At 54.4% G+C, this 13,868-nt stretch overlaps 1 protein-coding gene across 2 annotated transcripts in view; it reads left to right on the top strand.

Moving 5' to 3' along the window:
• ACSBG1 (acyl-CoA synthetase bubblegum family member 1) overlaps positions 1–13,868 on the top strand; it is a gene marked incomplete at both ends in the record, with an annotated part of 59,154 nt that overhangs the window by 14,849 nt on the left and 30,437 nt on the right. Inside the window, 3 exons of one of the 2 annotated variants that reach the window (XM_081229246.1) lie at positions 3,946–3,995; positions 7,195–7,293; positions 8,311–8,411. In XM_081229246.1, the coding sequence (XP_081085372.1) occupies positions 3,946–3,995; positions 7,195–7,293; positions 8,311–8,411 (250 nt within the window). Of the gene's footprint in view, positions 1–3,945; positions 3,996–7,194; positions 7,294–8,310; positions 8,412–13,868 lie in introns of those variants that run through there. The other variant, XM_081229247.1, reaches the window with a different exon arrangement.

Here is a 13,868-nt window from a genome sequence, read left to right on the forward strand (position 1 = left end):
CTCAGTCACAGTCAAGGGCCTCTGAGTGCCTGCCCCAAATATATTCCTTCTGGTGGATCTGGGGGGATATGTCTTAGACCACCCTTGCCCTGTTCTCACCCTTTCCAAGAGACCATGGATCCCCAAAAGATCTCTGCATTGGCCAAAGTCCCCCTGTGAGCTGGGGGACCAAGGCCAGGGACGGTCCACAGCCTGAGTCTATGACCAGGTCCCTGTATCCTTTTCTGTCTGCACCAGCGTCCCCTGCTGCACCATTGCCTGGGACGCTTACCCTCTGCCTCTCATAAAATAAACTGTCACCCCTATCCAACTTTCTCCCTTTAATTTCGCTGTACCCCCTACCCCAGCCTGGGTCTGGTGACCCCACAGTGACCTTGAATAAATCTTTGTTTATTGACTGTCAGTCCCATCATCTCCAAGCCTTCGAGGCAGGGACCAGGCTCACTGGGCTCACCTCTGCCCCCAGGCCCCCTGCAATGTCTGCAGAGGAGGCACTCAGTCAATAATCATAGTAGGAAGGAGGAGAGTCGTGGAGCCGTCCGTCATGGGGCAGGGAGAGATCATTTCCAGCTCTGAGAATATGGGCTTAAGGTTTTTATCTCATGGTAGACAATTATGTTTTAAAAAGTAACACCCATACTCTCAATGTTAAGTGCTCTGGGATGGGCTCAGCCAGGGCAGCTCCAGGAAGAAACATGAGAGCTGGGGGTCCCTCCCAGAGGGCTTCCGGGAGGAGGAAGGGTCTGAAGAACAGTTGGAAGCTTCTGCCAGGGGAAGGCAACCTTGTGGCTTTTCTGTTTGTTTGCTTCTTTTTTAACATCTTTATTGGAGTATAATTGCTTTACAATGGTGTGTTAGTTTCTGCTTTGTAACAAAGTGAATCAGTTATACATATACATATGTTCCCATATCTCTTCCCTCTTGCGTCTCCCTCCCTCCCACCCTCCCTATCCCACTCCTCTAGGTGGTCACAAAGCACCGAGTTGATCTCCCTGTGCTAGGGGATAGAAAGGGAAGATGACACATTTCCCAAGCCCTCCTGCCTAGAATAAGCCCATTTGCCCAGCCTCCTCATCAGTTTGGGAACTCTACATCCAGAGTGGCTGTCTAGCTGCCCGGGAGGGGTTGAGGGATCTGGGCACGTGTTCCTGCTAGCCCCCGAAGTGAAGACACTTTTCCCGCCATGCCCACCCACATCAACCCCCAGTGCCAACTCCAATCATCAACAACAATGCTCTGTCCTCACTAGGAAAGTGGGAGGAGGAGGAGAGGGGCAGCCCGTATTCTCTTCAGGACAGAGGAAGAGTCCGCATTCCCTTCTGGGATTCACTGGGTTGGTTGTTAATATAGCATGGGCTTCCCAAGCCCCCTGGGTGCCCTGAAACTGCAAGAGAGCATCTGGAAACATTGGTGGCGGGGCAAGGGGAGGGCTTCTAGCAGTTTCTCAAAGGGCTCATAACTCATGGGAGGCTCAGGACCAACACCCCAAACCCAAATTGTCAGGGTGCCCTGAGGTGGCAGTGGGCAAGGATCACTGGGGGAAAGGGCCATTAAGAAACTGGAATTTGGGACTTCCCTGGTGGTCCAGTGGTTAAGACTCCGCATTTCCAATGCAAGGGGCACAAGTTCGATCTCTGGTTGAGGAACTAAGACCTCATGTGCCACGCAGTGCAGCCAAAAAACAAACAAAGAAACTGGAATTTGAAAGGGCAGAATTCTCTTGAAGTTGGTGTGCTGGTAGTGACATGCCAGCTTAGTGTAGCAATCTGGAAGTCATCTGCCATCTGACTGGGTGGAGGACCTTGGAATAACTCCTGCCCCATCCTGCCACTATGCCCTGACCCTTAGCCTTCAAATTAGGACTTAGGTTCCCCCTAACACCCAGTGGGACTGCCTCCATTTTTTTACTTCAACCAATCCCCACTCACCCCAAGGCAGTTGGCAGGTGAAAACTAAGGTGGGGAGGTAACTCTGGGGTGTTGGGAGTGGGAGGTGAAACGGAACAGTTGTTGGGAGGGGGGTTTCTAGAGAGCATGGCCCAGGTTTTAGAAGATGCAGGTTTACTGCCACAAACCTGAGAGTCTCTGGAATGAGGTGCAAGGGGAGGGGGCGTTTGAGGACAGAGGGCAACGTGCAGAGATATTGTTACCATGGAAGAGGGGCTTGCCAGAGGCAATGTGAGATGGAGCTGTTGGCTGAACTTTTTTTTTTTTTTTTTTTTTTGTGGTACGTGGGCCTCTCACTGCTGTGGCCTCTCCCATTGCGGAGCACAGGCTACGGACGCACAGGCTCAGCGGCCATGGCTCACGGGCCCAGCCGCTCCGCGGCATGTGGGATCTTCCCGGACCGGGGCATGAACCCGTGTCCCCTGCATCGGCAGGGGGACTCTCAACCACTGCGCCACCAGGGAAGCCCTGGCTAAATTTTATGATGCAAATAATGGTTAGATCTAGCTTATGTGGTGTCCTGGTTTCAGGGCCAGTTATGGAGACCTGGATTTCAAATGCCATCTCTGCCTCTTGCTGGGTGTGTGACACTGAACAAGTCTAAAACTCTCTGGGCCTCTGTCACCACACCTGCAAAATGAGACTATTACTACATTCCACATTAGGTTGTTGGGAGAATGCAAAGAGCTAACGCACATAAAGCACTTGGCACAATACGTGCATTTAGTAAAGAAAAGTTAAAAAAAAAAAAAAAAGGTCAAACCTCCTGCCCAGCCCCTGGGGCCCAGGGCTGGCTCCAGGTGGAGGGCGCAGTGGCAGGAACAGTGTCCTCGTGTGGCTCTACCAAGGATGACAGCCAACACACCCACCTGCACTGGTGTCTAGACCCCTCCCCTGCCTCCCACCCTCTTTATGTAAGCCTCACAGGTGAGCAGCTAGGACCTGCACCAGATGGGTCAGAGGTATCTGGGGCCACACCTCACCTGCAGGCCCAAGGCAGGATGGGGCGGGTCCCCACTGATGCCCAGCCCCACTGCATCATCACCTGGAACCAGGGGACCCGGCAGCGCTGGCTCCCACACCCATGATGCTTTAGCTGAAGGAGCACAGGGGATGTTGAGCTCTGTGCCTGCCAGCCCCAAGGAGGAAGGTGAGTGGCCTGCAGCAGCCAGACCTTCTCGGCATGCAGTCCTCTCTAAGTCCTCGGTGGGGGTCTTCCGGCTGGGAGTCAGGAATCACAAGAGAGATTTCAGGGGCACTGATCTTTGTGGTGAGACAGGCAGGTCATGCAGACTAAAGAGCAGGGGGTGGGGGCGTGGGGTCCACCGTGCAGGGGAATGGGGAAGCCAGTGGGAAGCAGCGCTGCAGACTAGGTCACTGTTGAGAGCTCCAGCCTGTGCAGAGGGACCAGCCTCTGTGGCCAGGACCGTGGGATTTGGAGGAGGCACTGCTCCTCTCCCTACTTGGGGTTTTTAGGATTTGGGAAAGTATTTGGGCAACGCCCTCCATTGAAAACATCCTGTGGCGTATAGGAGTAGGGTTCTCCCTTTGCCCCCAGAGCAGAGAGAGGTGAGAACCAGAACAAGAAACGGTGGTGTGGGGCAGGGCGGTTGCCAATAGTGGGCAGGAGTCTTTGCAAAGCAGGAGGCCCAAGAATTTGATGTATTTGTTCATCCTGGTGACCGATTGACCCTGGGGACTAGAGAGCCCGGAGCCCGAAGGCAGCCACCTCCTTCAATGCTGCGTTGTTCCTGATGCGATCAGAGCATGTGGGCTTAGGAGGCGGTAAACTGCAGTCAGGTACCGAGGCCGGGAGCCAGTGAGTCACGTCCAGGAAGGAGGGCAGGTGCCCCCTAGCCCAGCCAGGCCGCGAGGTGACTCACGTTGTGTGTCTATTGCAGGATGGTTTTGTGGTGCTGGACCTCTCAGGGGACAAGCTCTCTGAGGTTCTCGCTCTCTCCCCGGTGAGCTCGCAGGGTGTGGCCACCCCTCGGGGACCATGCCAGAGGCACTCCTGCTCAGGTCTGCCAGCTCCACCCTGAGGACCATGTAAGGAACAAGGATCCCACCCTCTTCCCACCTCCCGGCCCCCACGCTGCCTCCCAGGGAGAGTACCCAGGCTTGGCAGGCTGCCTGGACCCCCAGACTTGGATTGGGACTTTTCACCCTACTTAGCACCATCCTAATCTCACCAAAGAATTTCCTCCTACTTATTCCCCAAAAGATCCATGAGAGTTCACCAGTAAGGATGAGAGCTGTTGATTTACTAGGCACTTTACATGTATCCTCTTATCCTCACAGCAGCCATAGGATTTAGGCAGAAAACCTAGGCTCAGAGAGGTACAGTGACTTGCCCAAGGTCGTACGTCAAGTAAAGTGACTTGAACAGGCCGACTCTGGTAAATCTCCATGCTCTATTGTTTCAACAAAGCATTTATTGAACACCTACTGCACACAGAGCAGAGGGTTGATTGGGAAGAAAGAGCCACAGAAATAAAGAGGAGATGGATCCCCATCCATGAGGGGTTCACATGGAAAACGAAGGCTCCCCTCGACTTACGTGTCACACACATAGTGACAACTTGGAAACAATTAGATCCAACCAACATTTACTGAGCTCCAACTGCATGCCAGAGAGTACTTAGGGACAGAGGTCAGGGTTGAATCAGACATGACCCGTACTATCAAGGAGCTTCCCAAGCCACGTGTGGCCTTCAAAGCCCAAACCTGAGTGTTTGAGGGCTACAAGGGTGAGAGGTGTGGGGGATAATCCGAGAGGACTTCCTGGAGGAGCTGAAGGAAGCTTTTGGCAGGCTGTGTCTTTTTTTTTTTTTTTTTCGGTACGCGGGCCTCTCACTGTTGTGGCCTCTCCCGTTGCGGAGCACAAGCTCTGGACTGCAGGCTCAGCGGCCATGGCTCACGGGCCCAGCCACTCCGCGGCATGTGGGATCTTCCCGGACAGGGGCATGAACCCGTGTCCCCTGCATCAGCAGGCGGACTCTCAACCACTGCGCCACCAGGGAAGCCCAAGGCTGTGTCTTTAAATGGTTCCCATCAGCTCTTCTGCCAAGATTGGAGGAGAAAGGAGAGCCAGTTCAGAGAAAGGAGAGTGTGGCCTCTCCCAGACTCCTCTGCCTGCCCTCCACACCTCACAATATGTCTGCTCATACATGCCCTTCAAGTGTTTTCTTGCTCCCTGTGCTACTGGGCAGGTGCTGAAGAAGTTTTTGCTTCTGTGAAAGTGAGTAAGGCAAGATGCTCATAGTGTGTTTGTGTGTGTGTGTGTGTGTGGAGTGTGAGCTGGGGTTGAGAGCAATTCCTGTCCTCACCAGGGATACTTTCTGGATCTTCTTCTTCCTCCTAGGAATGAGTAAAGCAGAGGCAAGTCATTCTGCTGCTTAGGAACTTCCACCTCTGGGACTGAGCCAAGGTCTGGAGCGCTGTATTCCAGGAGGAGTCTAAGATTCCAGAATGACAGGGATACTGTGTTAATCACCTTTGACAGGCTCATCGTGTTGACTATAATAGTCGTACCTCACTTGCTGGGGTCATTTACCAGCCACTTGTACCTTCTGGAACAGCAGCAAGAGTTAGAAGGGGCCCAAAATGCTTTTGAGGAGTCAAAACTGAAAGGATTGCTCCCCAAATCTCTTTTCTTTGAGGAAAACGTTATAAATTCCACTTTGGAAGCCATCTCCTCTGAGTTAACTGACAATTCTAACAAGCTGGGAGATTTTATTTCCTAGTCTGCTACCAAAAAACCCTGTAAAGTAGGAGGGAGGTGAGCTGCTAGAGGCCAGCACAGTGACAGCGGCAAGAAGTGACCACTAGTAAGGCAGGTGAGGATTAAAAACTAAAGACGACCACGGCCAGCAAAGACGTGTGAGGTAGCAGCCACCTTGGGGAGGGGCAGATGGCCCTCAAGGCGATGCAGTTTCCTTCGTTTTTGTCTTACAAGCCAGACCTGTAGAGTTTGTTGCTAGTATGACCTTGAGTGAAGTGAGCAGGAAAAAGTTATCGGGAGGTCCAGCAAATTCTGTTTCAGATGATGGACAAGGATACCCTCCCTCTAAGGGGACTAAATCTTGAAGGTTCAAACCAAGAGGAAGAGCATACTTTACTCATTTGGATAATTAGGTGGTTTTTTTTTTAATTAATTAATTTTATTTTTGGCTGCATTGGGTCTTCGTTGCTGCACGGGCTTTCTCTAGTTGTGGCGAGCGGGGGCTACTCTTTCTTGCGGTGCGCGGGCTTCCCATTGCAGTGGCTTCTCTTGCTGTGGAGCACGGGCTCTAGGCATGCAGGCTTCAGTAGTTGTGGCACGTGGGCACAGTAGTTGTGGCTCGCGGCTCTAGAGCGCAGGCTCAGTAGTTGTGGCGCACGGGCTTAGTTGCTCCGCAGCATGTGGGATCTTCCCGGATCAGGGATCGAACCCGTGTCTCCTGCATTGGCAGGCGGATTCTTAACCACTGCGCCACCAGGGAAGCCCATTTAGCTATTTTGAAACCAGAACCAGTTTACGCAAATTTTATTAGGTGGCAGAAAAGCTGCCTGTACCTTTTGATGGTGAGGATTTAAAAGCAGGCTTGTTTGTGAGGAAGCAGTTAAGATGGTGAGAGATTACAGCCAGTGATCGACTCGGCTAATTTGGGGGTGGCTGCCCACAGCTGGTGATTTCAAAAGCTGATTGGCTTTAAGCACCGGGTTTACCCTGTGGGCAGCCCTATCTTTTGAGGACAGGGGCCGAGATAGAGCATGGATGTTACACCAAGTTCACAGTCCTCCCCCGGACTCTCAGTGTGGGACCCTCACCCTAGTTATGTGCGTGTCCCCCCATTTGCCCTGTAATTGTCCGAGCTCAGAGTGCAGGAGCCACTTGATAACATTATAATCTTCTTTGTCCCAAGGTGGAGGCAGCTTTTCCTCAACAACCCAAGAGAGTAATGGCAGTAACCGATGATCCAAAGTCAGCAGGACAAGTCCCACGGTGTTCAGAACCCTCTGTTTCCCTCTGCCTGGCACAGCAGGCCTCACCCCAGAAGCATGCTTTGTCATCTTTTCAGTCCTTCCGGCAGCCTCCCTGGAGCAGGTCACCATAGCAACAGAAGGGCTGCTTCAGCCCCGTGGCCCAGCCTTGTTCACAAAGTTCCCAAGAAGGGGACCAGCTTGGCACCCCACTCATCCCCTTCCTCCTCACTGCCCTCCCTCCATAACCTCATGATGTCTTTTGCTTTAAAACCTATCTCAGGTTCTTAAACAGACTGCCACCAGGTGGGCCTGAATGTGTTTGCAAACATAATTTGAACCTGCTGTACCAGCAAGGAGTAAGGACGAATGTGAGAAGCAGGTAACTGAGCAAGCTGCCTGGGGACTAGGTAGGGATGGGACCAACCCCACCCTGACAGACAGGTGGGATTCCCTGGAGCCAGGGTCCTGCCCTCAGGGCTGCCAAGACCAGCTGCACAGGTTGCACACTGCACAACTCCAGTAGGCTCTGTTTACATACCCGATGACTGTGAAAGGTGTCCCCGGAGTTGAGTAATCCTGCTTGACCCTGAGGTATATACTGAACCCCATCTGCTCATCCACCCAGGAGATTGAGGTCTGGCCAGTTGAACCCTGAGGAGGAATCATGTCAAGGAACAGTGAGGCTGAGTTGATAATGGAGGCCCAGTAACCCCGTGGGCTGTGTTGACCAGAAGAGGAGATTCATTGTCCAGAGCCGCCAAGCCTGGGAGGATCTGGGCCAGGAGTGAAGACAGATGGCAAGAGCCCCAGATTTCCCTGGTCCCATGCCTGTTCTGTCCATCAGGGCATGGACATAGGGCACACTCACAGACACCATTGCAGGGGGGAGGGCCTCACTTGGGGGCCTGCTTAGGACTCGTGAGAGCTGTAGGAGTGTCCTCAGCTCCATTCTGAGTTTCTGAGCATGGCTATTCCCAAAGCCTGAGGGCTGGTGGGTGTGGAGAGAAAGGGGGTGGGGGCACTTCCCAACCCTCGAAGTTTTCATGCCACTGGAGTGGTGCTCAGAATCCTCCAGTGCCAGACCCCAAGCCTTTCTTTGTCCAGATGGGGACACTTGAGCCCAGAGAGAGGCATGCATTTGCCCAGAGTCTCACAGCAAATTAAAGCAGAGCAGGACTTGATTTTTCTTTCTACTGAGTCCTTAGAACCTGAAGGGGGAGAGTGGCATGGGGGTGAGGTTAGCTCCTGCAACTACTAAGGTCTCGTCCCCTGACTCACCCGGGAGGCAGAGATGCCAGCGTCACCCCCGGGGCTGCTGAGACGTGTTCTGGGCCAGCATCGGGAGCCCAGGCTAGTCTGCCATCTTCTAACAATTGTTTTCCCCCTCCCCTGCCAGCTCCCTGACTGACGGGCACACACTCTCCAAAGAGCCCCTAAGCCATGCTCTCAAGCTCTCATCCCCAGCGAAGGTGAAAGATGCCCAGTTGAATTCTCCAGGTGAGCCAGGTGGGAGGCTGCTGGGCAGAGCAGGGTGGTCCAGGGCAGGGATGGAGCTGTGCTGGGTGTGCTGGAGGGGGTTGATGGGACACTAACGAAGCAAGCCAGGGGACCCACACAGGACAGAACTTTGGGGGACGGGGCAGGTGGAAATCCTGATCTCCATGCCCACAGGGACCCCACCACGCCCCTACCCTCTTTGCTGCCATCAGGGCCAAGCTTGACGGAAGGAAGCAAGAGGAAGTTATTTTCTTCAAGAAGTTTGGGAAGGAGAGAGGTCAGAGGTAGAAAGACAGCTGGGGCCTCATCCAGGGCAAGCTGTCGATACCTGGGATCTCGACTCAGGGTTGCTGAAGGATGGGAGGAAGCCCAGATAAGCAAGGCCTCGGAGAGTCCAAGAGGGTTGACTGGACCCAGGGGCAGGCTGGCCGGCCCGAGCTGGCAGAGTTGTTTCTGGAAGCTTGGGAGGCCACATGCTCTTTTAAGGACGTTCACTTCCAGATAATTGCACCTTGTGAGAGGCAGAGTTATCATTTACCCTGACGCGTCATCAAAATGAAAATAACGCAGCTTTTGTTCATTTTTATTGGCTGTACAACAACATTGTAGCAACAACAGACGTTTAAAAAAAAAATGCAAGGAATCGGTGCCTGGCACAGAGGGTCACTGCCTCCCAGGTTCAGTGCTGTCCTTGGGATGGTACATTGTTGCCGTTTTATCGCTGGTCCGTGTCACCTCTCAGGGGTGAAGAGCGTCCTCTGAGGTGCTGGTTTTCTCAGTTGTGATTTGCCCAGCTTCAGGCTCCTCAGAGAAGCCAGGTGGTGACCCTGAGGCCACTCCCGCTCCCTTGGGCGTTTGGGTGGGAGCTGGTCGGGGGAGATGACAAGCTGACTGTTGAACTGCTTGTGTATTTTGTAGAATGTTCTTTGATGTGGGTACATCCGGAGTCTTCCTCGTGGCTAGACAGGGATTGTGGATTTAGGGGAGTGAGTGGTAGCATTCGACGTGGGACTAGCTGAGGAGGCCAGTTCCAAGGGTCCCCAAATGGGGCAATAAAGAGGCCAGTAATCGGGGAGAGGACTGGGGCCTTTGTTCTGAAGACTCTTCCCTCAGAGTTTCTTCTGACTTGGCTTTCCCTGTCAGAGGACAGGCCTGACGTGAGGGCAGAAACAGAGTCGGGACCTCTCTCCTCTGTCACAAGCACTGTTGTGGGCTGGAGGGCAGAAAGCTGGGCCAAGGTCACCATGCCCATAGTCTGTGAGGAAGCTGAGACATAAAAGGTATAACAAGGGGAGACACCAGACCAGGGCTTCAGATACCCTGCTCCCCAGGCTGCCTGGTCCCTTGGAGGCCAAACGCCAGTCCCCTCACCACGGCGGGGCTCGCTGCTGCCATCAGACAAGCTGCCCCTCTCCCAGGCTGGGTGTCTTGGGGTGGCCTCGGCAGGGATCTGGCCTGAGGTGTGCACTTTCCTGGAGTGGTCTCTGCCTCTCTGCTCTTCCTTAGAGATGAAGAGCGACCTGGACCAAGAAAAGGATTGACCGATTTCTGAGGGGAAGGGTTTGAAAGGCACCAAGAGAGCCCAGGAGAGGGGCCAGCTGGGCCCAGGCAACGGCCACACTCTCTTCCCGAGAGCCAGGGCAGCTCACTGACTTGCTGTGCTGCTGCGTCACCTCTGGCAGGTCCCATCAGCTTGCTCAGGCTTTCTTTCCTTGGACTGGATCATTCCTTCTCTGCAGCGCTCAAAGAGCAGCTGTCAGCACCCGGGGACTGTGCACAGCAAAGCCCTGGAGCTCAGAAGTCCTGACTGTGAGTGATGGCACTGGTGTTTTGCAACTCAAGGGGCAGGAAGGGAGCCAACGTGGCGCAAGTTCAGTGTCCCGTGGAGCAGTCCGTGTCGGGAGTGTTTCCAAGGAGGAACGAGTAATCCGAGCCCCTTGGGCCTCAGTTGCTTAATCTTAGTTAGCATCTGGCAGCCCTGCAGCAGTGGGGCACAGAGAATAGACAGGTTTCAAACAAGCGGGTAGGGAATCCCAGAGAGGGACCCATCAGAGAGGACTGGCAGCCAGGGGCCAGGCGAGGGCCGAGGGTGAGAAGGGGGGCACCAACTTTAAAGGAGGGGTGGGGAAGGAGTAGGCAACTGTAGGGGAGGCAGCACAGCCATTCTGGTTTATCAGGACTTCGGGAACCTGGTAGGGACAGCCAGGCTGGGGGCGAACCTGGACTCTCCATCCTCTGCGCAGGGCTAGGCTGCTGGGGATACTGAGATGGACAGTATCCTGCCCTCAGAGAACTCCTAGTCTGAGGGCAGACGACAGCCTCTGGGTGAGGGGCACACAGAGGCTGAGGAAGGAAGGCTTGCTACCTGGGAACTGGGTGATCAGGGTGCTTCCTGGATGGGGAGGACCTCTAGCTGGCCTCAGACGTTTAAGCTCCCTCTGGGCCTAGGCCTGAGCTGAGTGGTCTGCCCTTGGGAGTTTAGCATCTAGGGCTGGTGATAAGAAGAAGGGGACAATCTGCCAGGGGCTGAGGAGGCTTCTCAGCACCACTGCCCAAGGGACCCCAGGCACTGCCCAGGGCAGTGCTAAGCAGACCTCATTGGCTCCCACAAGCCTGCCCTGTGGGTCACACTCCTCCCCACCCCAACTCGTGTAGCCTCCAGGGTTTTGAAGGGTGGAGGGGGAAGCTCTGGAATGCAGCTGCAGTAAGATCCAGATTCACCATGGCTTGAGTGCCCACTGTGTGCTGGCCTGGCCCTGGGGCTTATTTCCACGATTCCCCAGCAGCTCCAAGAGTCCGGGCTCCAGACTCTGTATGGGAGAGGATATTGGAGCAGCCACATGTGGGGAGGGGCCTCGAAGCTGCCATTTCCATAAAATTGAGGAAAGGCAGCTATCTGTACCAAAGACTGTTGTGGGAGGGGACTTCAGCGGATTACAAGAGGGGTTAAATCGTTCTTCCCCACACATCTGCCCCCTTAATAAGAGCAACTTTTACTGAACATTTACCGTATGCTAGGCTCTGTGCTCAGGGATAAACTTTCATCTTTCATCTTCTCTTCATGGCAGCAGTGGGGTGGGCACTTTTATCATTCTCATGTGGTAGGGCACACCGAGCTCAGAGAAGTTCAGTGAACTCCTCAGAATGACACAGCTAGTAAGATGTGGAAGTCTTAACTGGCATACTGCCTCTTTGGGACCATTTAGGTGTGGTCCCCTCCCCTCCTGCATGCCCTGGCCAGCCCCTGCCTCCTAACTGCCAAGCTGCAGTCCCTCTGGAGAGCTCTTAGAGGCTTGCCTGCAGGAATCAGAGTTCACCTGGGTCTCCTTGAGTTCCCAAGAAGCTGGAGGGTCCTCAAGCTCTGGTCCCCAGGCTGGGCTCTGAGCTGCCCAGATGGCTGTTCTCCAGGGGACAGCTCCACTGAGTTGGGCCACAGAGCAGCTGGGATCTGACCTCCACACAAAGGCAGCCTTGTGCTGGGCCTAGACATACATTTTTTTCTAGCCCTTTCTGGGTTAAGCATGAACCCCAGCTGGATCAAGGCAACATCAAGACCACAGGGAAGAGGAGGGGATCCAAGGGAAGCAGCTGCCGGGGATGGGGCTGGTGGAGGTGCTGGCCAGGCCTATTCCCTGCACTCACTCTCCCTAGGAAACTCTCACACCGACTGGGGAGTTTTGAGCTGGAGGTCAGGAGGCTGGGAGCTCAGCCCAGCGTGTTCACCAGGCCTCCCTCTGTCCCACGCTCCTACCCTTTCCCAAATGTTTCAAGGGCATGCGTGGTGTTTCAGCTGGAAGGAGACAGGTACTACCCTTGTCCTCAGGGAGCTCAGAGCCTGCAGCTGGGGGGGCAGGGAGGGGCCCTGGGGACAGTGTGAGGCAGGGGATCGCTGTCATTTCAGCTTCTGGTGGGAGTGGGGGATAGGGGAAGGTAGGAAGGACTTCCCAGAGGTCAGAGGAAATGGGAACAGGTGGTAATCTCAGCCCCACCAGCTGAAAAAAGCAGAGCCTCTGGGGATCCTTGTAAAAACTCTTCCCTAATCAAAATGTCCAGTTCTGTCAAGCCACAGGTGTGCCAAGGGCTGGACAAACTGTTCTGGCCCGGGCAGGCCTTGACCCTAATCTCTCATCATGTCCTGAAGCCACCGTGGCCTCTTCCCCTCATATATCCCCAGAGTGCCTGGCATGGGGCTAAGCAGGTTCCAAAGACCCTTAGCAAAGGGTCCCTTTATGAAGAGGGACCCTCCTGGTGCTCGTCCCAGACAGGCCTTTGCAGCAGGGGCTACAGGATGCCGTGCCCTGAAGAGAGACATCTGTCCCGGCCCTAGAACCACATTTACCCAGGATCAGTGTCTCCCTCCTGCTTAATCTGCTTCATTCCGAGGCTGTTCCCACAGGCTGCAGAAAACACCCTGGGCTTCTCCTCTCTGCTCTCGTGTTTCTCCCTTTTCCAGCTAATTGAGAGTGACTTCCTCTGCTGTTCAGGAGCCTTTATTCCGGAGCCCCAGAGAACACAGCTCCCTGCCTGCCTCACCACTCCCAGCATAATGGGTGATTGTAAGACACAGGCCGGGGTCAGGCCAAGACGAGGTGGGGCAACATGAGAGAGAGCGCGAGAGGAGACAGGCAGGACAAAGTGCCAGCGGGGCCTTGGGAAAGCCCACCCCCAGCACTCAGAGGACGTTCTCTGGGTTTGTGCTTGGGGCTGTTGGCTGCAGGCTGCCTGCTAGCTGGGTTCTCTGTAGATCTGCCCATAGATCTAACCATCAGATGCCTTTCGGAATCAGGTCTGGTTTGGATCTTGGGTGTCTTGCTGGGTGATAGGGACCTTGATTGGGTCCTGGGCATGTTTTGGCTGTTATTGCAGCAGTGAGATGGCTGGGCATGGGATAGACCTATGCCCCTGTTGAGTTTCGAGGTGAGAGGATGGGGACAAATTTAAGGGTCTGGCAACCCATCCTGATTTCTTACATTTCTGCTATCCTCCAAGGAATCACCTGCAGGTAGGCAGGCTGAGACGTACCACAGCAGCCCTGGACCCACTCATGATGCCTCCCTCCTGCTCAGTTCTGAGCAGCCTACTTTGTGGCAGAGGGTCAGGGGACTCAGGTACCACTCTCCTCTTCCGCCAACACCATCCCCAAAGGAACAGACCATGGACCCCCGAGCCTAAACCTCATTCACTGACCAGCCCCCTAGCCACTGGATGCAAGACAGCTGCCAGTCAGAGGTCTTGTCCTAGTCAGTCCCAGCTCTGCCCCTAACTTGCTGTGACCTTGGCCATTCCTTCCCGCTCTGAGACTCAGTTTCTTCTCCCTCTGATGGTACTATGTGTAGGAATGCCCTGCCTCCACTGCTCTAGGATGCCCCACCCCCCACCACTCCCCCACCACTGAGGTCTCAGTCTATAGCCCTGATGGGCATCACATGTTTAGTTTTATTTATTCTTTTGGCAAAC

This window comes from Mesoplodon bidens (assembly GCF_964165515.1).
Source record: "Mesoplodon bidens genome assembly, chromosome: 3".
In the NCBI taxonomy this organism is placed as follows: Eukaryota; Metazoa; Chordata; class Mammalia; order Artiodactyla; family Ziphiidae; genus Mesoplodon; species Mesoplodon bidens.